Raw genomic sequence first — 10,092 nt, 5'->3', positions numbered from 1 at the left:
ACAGCTGGTAACACAGCAAGATACAACATGCTATCCAATGCAGTATTTGTTATAAAGGGAAGGCTTGACCTTTGCAGTCCCTGGCTGTGGCTAGAAATAGACAGGAAGACAACTTGAATCATTTGGTCCTGTCAGTATAATGAAGCAAAGTCCGAGATACATCTGTTACATGCAATTTTTCTTCTGTGGATATTAATCATAACTTAGGAGGAAAAAAACACACCCAAGAAAGATAATTAGGCTGTTAAGGGAAAAGGGATCTGAGATCACTTTAGCAAAGAACTGTGGTCCAACCACAAGTCTGGCAAGGTTTAAAATTTTAGATTTTCAGAGCTCTTTACTGTGGTTAGTTCACATTGCTTGCCCTCTAAAATTTATTTATTTGTTTTGTTGAAGGAGTGAAGGAAGCTTAGGGGGAAAAAAAGTATTCAGAGATCTATTTGCAAAATGGTTGCAGCTACAGGCCATATGTAAGACAGTAACTTACTCTATTCAAAAGGCCCTTGTAAAAAGGACTGCATAGATGGGTATTCAAAGGAGTGGGAAGGACCTGAAGACAGTAACTTTTTGAGTTCCATGTTGGTAACAAAAGCACCTGTAAAGGATGATCCCCAATCCTGGGGTCCCTAGTCAAGTGAGAAGGGGGCTGTGGGAACCAAATCACAGTGCCACCAGATGCTGTGAAGGGGAGAAGGTCCATGCTGCAGGCAGGCAGACAGAGCTGCCCTCTTCTGAGTGTATTCCCTGGAGGCCTTCTGCCAGGACACCTCCTCCACAGTCAGACTGCCCTGGAGAACCACACCACGTAGCGTCCTGTGGTCCTGTACATCTTCCTCGGCATTGACTCAAAGTTTTATTATAGTCTTCTTTCATTGCTAAACAGAACTAATGGAGAAAGTGATAAAAAGCTGGAGCTATTTCCTTCTGATTAAGAAATATTCTACTTATTACTATCAAGTATAGAGCATCTACAGACAGTAGGTTCTCTTTGACTCTGCCTATTTAGTGTGAGCTTAGACTACCCACCACTGGAACATTAAAGGTACATAGGCCATAAATAGGGGAAGGAAACTGATATAACTAGGCCTAACATAGTCTATCACAGCTTTTATAATGCAGTTTGGACAAGATAATGTGACTAACCTACTCACCCCATCAATCTCCTGGTTTTACTCCCTTTCCTCCTTTTTATTCCCTTTTATTCCCTTTAGAAAGGGAGTTTCAAAAAACCTCTCACTGCCCATCACCTTGGCATCTCTGGATAAGACACCATTCAGAAAGCTGCAGTGGCAGTTTTTCTTCCTGGCTTGAGACTGACCATAGTTATTAATTCAGGAAACAGTCTCACAGAAAGCCTCTAGGGAGATTCCTAGGTAATTCAAAGCTAGCTAGAAACTAGGAACCAAATAGAAGAAAATTTCCTGTGCATGTTGGGAAGCCATTGCAGAAGTTGGATGTAGCTAAAAAAAAATTAACATATTGCTAGTTAATGCAGCCATCCTTGTTGGCACCTTCTTCTAAGGGCTAGCTACTGGCAAAAGAAATGGCCCAACTGAAATTACAGCAAACAGGGCTGTCCTATCAGCCAAAGTGGTTTATGCCTTTGAAGTTCACTTTGCAACTCTTACAGGGTAGATGAGACTTCAGGATTCAGCTTGGTTGGCAACCCCAGAGAAGGATCGCTACCAAAGCGTTTAGGACAAAGCCCTTAACCCTGCTTAATTACTAAGAGTTACTGGACAGACAAAAGACTGCTGGACTACAGCCAGATGAATGAACACCTTGTGTATTCACACCTGAACTTGCTAAGAACGTGCCCATTACACAAGCAAGGCGCCCCTAGTGCACATCCTAGAATAGCATTAAACTGACATTTTGTTCAGCAGCCACTTGTAGCATTTTCTTAAATGAATAAACAAATCCCATTTCTCACACATGCATCTTCACAATCAATGTCAACTTTGATTCTTCTACCACTGCTGTGATTGCTATTGAAGGAGAACATTACAGATCGCCACTCAAACACAGTATCTTGCATTATTTCTCCATCTATTCATGAAAGCAAGCAGATTCACATTTGTATTAAAATCAGGTAAATTCATAAAACAACTCACAGTATTTATATTTGCTTAAGGCTTTGCATGATCAGAAGTTCAGAGACATAGATTGAGATTGTTAATACACCTCTTGCTATCAAGAAGCATGGCATGGTTCTCAGTTGTATCACTGACTTGCCAGGAGACATTTCATCTCCCAGTAAAAAAAATACAAAAAAATCTAGTTTCCTTTCTAGTTACATGATTTGTAAACAGTCAGGTTTTGCAGAATCACCAAAGGAAGAAACCAAGAAAATATTTGGTACAAAATATATTTCCTTCAGAAATCTTGAACTGACATCCAAAGCTAAAATATTATTCATACTAACTTAAGTTCCAATCAATAAGTGAATGATTTCCAGAATCTATGCTCTATCACCCTGAAGAAATGAAGTGTTCCAATATATTGCTTTCTAAAAGAAAAACTGCTATGATTGTTCCAATAAATAATTGTATATGGCTGGTTAATTCTTCAGAGTGGGCACCAGACTGAATGATTTTGAAGAGTGTGTGCAGACTGTTTAGAGCAGCACCACTGTTTTCACTGACAAGACAATGCACCAGACAGTGAGTGATGCTGCAGCCTCCTGAAGTCCCAAAATAAGACTGGAAGAAATTTTATAGTTAGTATAAAAGGGAGCAATGCAGGAGCAGTAATCAGCAGGTTTATGTTTTATATTATTTAGGCAGCCAAACTAAGTGATCACCAGTCTTAAAGTATGAAATAGACCCCTATGTGATTGGAGGATGACAGAATACATGAGCTTTTCAGAAAGTTTAAGGTGTGTTTGGGTTTGAAGTTTCATATCTCTCAGTTTCAGGCCATGGACAAACAGTTCATGGTTCTTACAGTGACCTGCCCATCAAATGTTATTTTTGGACATGTACATGAAGAAATCTGTAGTTTAAAAGAAATCTTAAAGCCGTAATAAAAAGAAAACTTAAAGCCCACACAGGAGAAACTAGGGACACTTGAACTACCTGTGTGGGCCATAACAAAAGCACATGGCGATAGCAGGAAGTTTAAAATCAGGTTTTGGCACTCATGACCAAGATCATCAATTGTTTCGGGCTTTTTTTTCCCTTGTGAATCATTACCAAATTAATGCATTTCCTCCTTGGAGGGAGTTTCTCAGTGCTTCACAAACACTGCCCCTGTGTTCCTTTTGAGTCAGTGTAGCTTTGCCAGCTGGTCTATGTTAGGGCATAATCCCATCAACATGATCCTTGCAAAAGGCAGGAGGACTATTATCAATCTCTAGCAGTCTCTTCCCTTCTATAGTAAAATGAGTTGTGAAAGGAACTATGAACAGGGGATTTCTCATCTCAGCTTCTCAGCGAAACGGGTAGCCTTTGATTTGGTGATCTGTAGCCAATAATGAATCATGGTGGATATAGATCTTTATCTGGAATTGAAGTTGTTTTACAACCTTTATTATAAGGAAGGAGGAGAACATTATCTGCTCCTTCTGCAAAGTTCACTCATTATTTGGTAGAGATGGACTTCCTCCTCTTAGCTAAGATTAGCACTATCACCTTGTAAAGTAAGTTTAGACTCGGTATAATTCAGTAAGGGTCATGAAGACAATGTCTTCACAGGGCAAGAAACACTTATGTCCTTGTATTAACATGTTGTCCAAAGTTTCAGTAACAGGATGGAGTTTTGGCAAGTGAATTCCATGATCACAAATTAGATTTAACCACCTTTATATTTTATGCTTTCTAACGCCCACTTTTATGATGCTATGAAAAAAACCAGGAACATTAGGAAGAGAATCAATGCAGTCAGACACACAAGAGTATCAAAGGTTATGCACATCTATTTCAAGTAAAAGAAATGGTACAGAATAGTTTGAAATATTATTGCCTTTGCCACCCTGAAAATGCTTGTGCTACTTCAGTGACACAACATATTAATAGTCACAGCAAAACTCAGCCAAACAAAAGATATAAAAAAGATTATTTAAATGTATTTTAACCCATCATGAACTACTTTGATATTCCATGCCAGAAAAAGTCTACGTAGTGAAAGTATGTAATAATATAATTTATTATGCAAATCACCATGCATAAAGAAAAGTATTCATTCTTCATCCTTGAACATTCCCTGAAGTTTAATTTAGAACCTAAGTTGCATTCAATTAATATTTTAAAGCATTACTTACTTTCTGTTTTGTTTGCCTACATGATTCAAATTGTAAGAGCAATTCTTTGCTTTTAGAAAAGGTGAGAGATGGGAGAGTGTTTTATGCATCACTAGTATGTATATACACAGATCCAGCCACTGATGCACCTTCCTTCCCGCACTTGACAACTCTGCCCCCTCACTTGCAAGGCTTGGCACCAAGAAAGACCTGAGCCACAGTTACTATAGTGAGAGAACCTGTCGGTCGCCATTGCTCTCTTCTTTGTTGAGCAGTGCAAGAAGTGAAGTTGGGAAAGACAGCGTGATGGCTCTTGCACCTCATCTCTGCCTACATCCTCTCCTACCTGTGAGATACACATCAGTGATTGTAAGCCACTGGTTTACAACATGTAATTTAAGTTGTGAATCCCAGAATTTGGGGAAAAAAAATGTGTAATATGTGAACATATTGCATTAGGAAGTGATTTAAAATAACTTTTCTAAAATCTGTCCCAGAGTATAGGGAGTCCGGGATTTGGGGAACGTAGTGAAGTATGGTTTGATTTTTTGAACTGCTCGAAAACAAATCTGTGCAGGATCCAGAGCATTTGTTAGGACTTGACTTAAATGCATCCAAAACAGAGTATTAATCAAAAAAAACTTATCAATGGCATAGTCTAACCTAGACATATTGTGATACACTCCTAAATGCATTCTTGCACAACTATACATGAAAGAAGAAGCGATAGTTAAAAGAAAGACAGTGACTTTGCTTTGAAGTAGGCGAAAAGTATTCACACAGCCAAAGCTGTGACAGACAAACTCTAGCAACTCATCCTGGAGTGTTTTACAATGCTATTACCCCCAATTAGTCATCTCTCTGCCTGTGGTTGCTCCCCCAAGCAGCTAAAGAGCTGTATTCATGTCAATCATATTAGCTGAGATGCCAGTGTTGAACTGCAGTGACAGTGTCTTGGACAAATACTCCTTTCTAATGTCTTTGGGGGTGGTAACTTCCAGCCCTGGGACAGGACAAACAGCTGTGGAAAGGAAACGTCTTAGCAGATGGCTATAGCTGTTTGCTTCGGTGCACATCAGTCAGCAACTTCAGCTATAGCTCCTCAGACTGCCTCGCAGCTATCACCTCTCAGGTGCTAATTAGCATCTCATGCGAGATCTGATATGTGACTGCTAACATTATGGATAAACTTAATATGCACTAACATATCCTTTGTGATGTGTTAGTCTGAGATCATAACCATAAAATGCATCCTCAAAATGCTTTAAATATGGTTTTCAAAGACACCCAAATCTAGGTGCTGCTGAAAAAAATTAGTTGTTTGTTCTGTAAAAATTCGTGGGATTTTTCTCTTCTGCTGAGGCTTACAGGTTGCAGAGTTGAATCTGAAAGAAACATGACAGTCTGCAAGAAAGGTGCCCCCAAATTACCCTTGCTTTCTGCATAGCCGCTTCAGTGAACTGTTCATAATTGTCCTTCTGGACCAATTCTTGAGGATGTGTGCTAGGTTAGTCTGATATTCAACATGTATGGGTAATTCAGGGTTCTCTCAGAAAGGAGGTGTCTCTCCGCACTAGCCTAAAAGGTCTTTCTTCTTGAAAGTTTGACTCGTGATTGTTTCCTCATTAATCTTCTAAGGATGTTCCCAAGTCCAAATTTCTCAGAGTATTAAGACTAGAATACCACAAGTGTTACCTGATCACGTTTCTTTACATGCTTACAATTAAATCATTTTTCTCAATAACTTTAAGCCGAAATAATTAGAAGGTATGTTAAGCAAATATTTCTTCATTCACCTTCTACTGGGCATCTACCTGGGTCATGCAAATCAGGAAGGCTGAAATTTCTGACAGCAGGTGGTTATGTTCTCCAGGTTTCTTCCCCTGCTATCAACATTAGGAACTAAACATGCATAACAATACACTGCAGCATCTTTGACAGCCCGAACCAATCCCAAGTAAATCTGAAAAGCTACTTTGTGCTGCATCAGTATGTAATTAAGCTCCAGGCTTGTAGATGTTGATTTTCGTATGTGCTTTTCACAAGAATTTCAGTGCCAGAAACTTGTGGGTTGAAATATTTAATCTCATTTGCACTAGTATTCCTAACAAGATAATCACTATTTTGGATATTCAAATGACTGTCAGATTGTAACTGTTGTCACAACATTGAAAATATCTGATGATAGATCCAATTTACATATTCTTAGAATAGATCACACAGTGGCCAAGTAATATTTTCTAGTATTTTGAGGAAATAAAGATCATGTAGCAATTTTCATGGTGCATTCATGATAGAACTTGAAGCACTGTTTTAGCTTGTAATATATAGCTAATATACATAAATTAATGCATATTCATTTCAATTGCACTGAAAACATACTTAACAAAATAATCACTAAATGTTTCTGTATACCGAATGAGGAATGTACTGTCAAATCAGCTCCACAACTGAACAGAAAATGGAGGTTGCTAAAGTTTCCTGACTCCTCTTCTAAGTGGAAATATCAGGTCAAATGGAACAATGAAGACCGACCAAAGTAATTCGTATTGAAAGAAAGAATAAAATAATTTACAGAAAGGGAGCACAAAAAGATCAGGTGTCAAATGCAGGTCAAAACCAAAATAAAACCTTGTCAGCCTAAGAACTACTAGTGTCTCAAGCAGCTTGAATCCTGAAATGTGTTAAGAGAGATCCAGAGCTAAAAAGAACAAGCTAAGGCCTACTCAGACCACATGATAGTTAAGGAGTATATAGCATTAGGGCGACCAATGCACATGTTTTGGGGGAGTTCTACCAATACTGACCAATGCCCGGCTATTGCTAGCCTGAATTTCACTTTTGCTAATCAAATTCAGCTGGTGTTGCTTATTTAGATCCTTTTAGCTGCCTACTGATTATTTACCATTTACTAAATCTTACTGAAGCCAAGTAAGGATTTCATCTTTTTTCACTCATTGTTTCTTGTTTCCACAACAAAAATCAGTGAAACTTGCATGTTAGGTTCATGTTTCAATTAGGTTCCTTTCCTAATATACTATTAAATTTGTGGAAATGGGATTATCTAGAAATGCTGCATCAGATACGTAAATTCATCCAGTTAACAATACTGCTTTTCAGTCCTCCCTTTCTCTTTTCTATACAGAGAACACACACATTCACAAAGTAGCATCATGTTACTCTACTGAGAGAAACCAGGCCTGTCATCAAAGCGGTTTCTTTCCTGAAAAACAGCCATGGTCTTTGGACAATGTATTGACAAAAACCTTTCTATGCTTCACTATAATGTGATGTTGAGTACTTGCGTACTTCAAATCTTTGCAATGGATTAAAAAAACAAAACCCAAAAAATCTCACCCAAACCCAACTATATTAATTCCAGTGAAAAAATATTTAATAAAAGCTAAGATTTTTAAATTACACTTACCTGGAACAAAGCTTCCCTGGACCACCTCCTTATAAGCCCACCAGCCTTCATGGATTTTTGGTGAATTTTGTTGAGCTAGAAAGAAGTAATCAAAGAATAATAATCAAACCATAAAATGAAGGCAAAGCATAGGAAATATTTAATTACATAAACTTTGGAAACTCTAAACAGGGTATCATCTTCTACAGAAGAGCCATTCCTCAAGTTCCCAAGTGACGTTTATTCAATTTATTGAATTATGCTAAGCATCTGTATGTTAGAGGACCTTGTCCCTGTTTCTCTTACAGTAAAACATACTCACCTTCTGAAAAACTGATCACTAAACTTAAAAAGTCAGGTAGAAAATGAGGATCTATAGCACTATTGATGGTTTCTGTGCCACCCATAAATTCAGTATGGGATAAAAATGCAGAGAAAAAGGGTGCGCTCATATACAGTAGTCAATATCCGAGTCCAAGTTGGTGGACTGAAAAGCAGTTTCTCCCCTTCCTTTCCCAAGTTCTCCAATAATCTCTCACTTTGAAAGGGAAGAAGTGACAGAGTGAACCACAGGCAATATCTGTGTCTGTAACTGCTTCTCCTCTCATCCCATGTGCTCTGAGTCCCAAAACCGGAACAGAAATGCATAGCCCATAGCTTATGCTATAATGCTGAGGCAGGAATATAAGTTTTTTTTCTGCTATCTTCTCCGTCTGCAATGTAGCACCTGCTGCTTATCCCCCACCACAACCATCCTGATAGCTAGGCAAGATACTTGCTTCTGTTATGCATATGTGGCATGCAACTCTACTAGCAGGAATATAAGTTTTTTTTCTGCTATCTTGTCCGTCTGCAATGTAGCACCCACTGCTTCTCCCCCACCACAACCATCCTGGTAGCTAGGCAAGATACTTGCTTCTGTTACGCATATGTGACATGCAACTCTACTACAGTTGCACTTGATAGCACAGTGCAGTTACGCAACGAAAGGTGCTGAAGGCTGTAACAATAAAAGTCTAAGCTTTGGATACGATTTGCCCCTGATGAGGCTGTTGCTTAAATGACTTCTCTAAATTCCTGAAAAGCCAAGAGCAGAAAGGTCTTGATCAGTCAGTTTGCTACTCATAAGGTCATTACTTCTCTTTGTCTTGAAGGAAATCGGAACTGGAGCAAATTTTGTGGTCAAAATGTAAAATCTCTGTTAATTGGAAATACTTTCAAAGGGCCTACAGACACACAGCAAGACAAACATGCAGCTGATTTCCATAAGATAGCAGATCAGAGCTGATATGTAAATATGTTCTGCCTTCACTTGTATTTTGCTTGATATTTTCATATTTAGAGCAACTCTCTTTCACTGAGCTGCAGAAAGCTCAGCTACCTTGTGTATCATTAACTTAAATTTTGGGTTGGTTTTGTTTTATAAGATACTTTCAATCTCTTGTACTAGGTCCAAGAATTTTTAACATAAATACGCAGCTACAGAAGATGCTGGATTTACCAGCTTTCTGCTTCAGTTTCACTTCTAGATCACATATTATATACAAAAGACACAATTACCCCGGGGAAAAGTTTCAGCAATATAATAAAAATTGTTGTTGTCATTAAAAATTACAAAGTGGATGTCACATTCAGACTAAAAAGGATACAAGATGAGGACCATTACATACTGTTCTATCAGTTACAAAACAATATTTATGATTTAACTGACTGTAAATTGCAGAAACAAAAGTAAAGCTGAAGTTAATTAAACATACTGACAGAGGGACCAACACGCTGCTTTACCAGAAATCCAGACACACTAGTGGAATCGGGTGTGTGTGGATGCAGATTTTTCCTTCCAGTACCGATGCTCATTCCATTAGTTGAATGGTGACATGTTAAACTGCAGGGACTATTCCACTGTGCACGCTTTACAGTTTCCAGATGACATTATCTTCATTATTTTAACTTTTATATCATTGTCTAGAGAACTCAAACTGGGTGTGGCTTTGTTGTGCTGGACTACACTATACAAACATTTGGAAAAAGGCAAATCCCAACCCAAAATCAAAATAGCTGAGCAGCAAAATATTCATATCCAGTCTGAACTGCAATTTTTTGGATCTCAGCAGCTCTGCTTCAGTGTGTTGCTCCAGCACTTAGTAAAGCTAATTCCAAAAGGAATATCAGGAAAACTAAGATTTTTGTCATATGTTTTCAAATCTGCTGCATTAGTATGGAACAGACTGCATGAGATGAGCAAGAAAATTACATTATCAAAGCTTTGTACTAAATAACTGGCTGCCTGTGCAATTGCTTCAGCTATCAGAGAAAAGCATGACCTGGCATCACTCTGCACATTCCACAGGTATCAGATACTTATCTCCTCAATACACATGAAAATGAAACACATAAAAAGGAGTACAATAAGCAAAATAAGATGTTGTACCATAGCAATATAAAA

General features: G+C 38.3%; 1 protein-coding gene across 1 annotated transcript in view; it reads right to left on the bottom strand.

The window, feature by feature from the left end:
- Positions 1-10,092, bottom strand: part of CA10 (carbonic anhydrase X) — a 211,613-nt gene that overhangs the window by 165,801 nt on the left and 35,720 nt on the right. The window contains exon 2 of the mRNA XM_009323721.1: positions 7,668-7,742. Coding sequence (XP_009321996.1) covers positions 7,668-7,742 — 75 coding nt within the window. The remainder of the gene's footprint in view (positions 1-7,667; positions 7,743-10,092) is intronic.

The sequence above is a fragment of the Pygoscelis adeliae genome, unplaced genomic scaffold, assembly GCF_000699105.1.
Source record: "Pygoscelis adeliae isolate BGI_AS28 unplaced genomic scaffold, ASM69910v1 Scaffold75, whole genome shotgun sequence".
Classification (NCBI taxonomy): domain Eukaryota; kingdom Metazoa; phylum Chordata; class Aves; order Sphenisciformes; family Spheniscidae; genus Pygoscelis; species Pygoscelis adeliae.
Note: the sequence above shows the minus strand (reverse complement) of the source record. Positions and strands in the feature narration are given on the sequence as shown.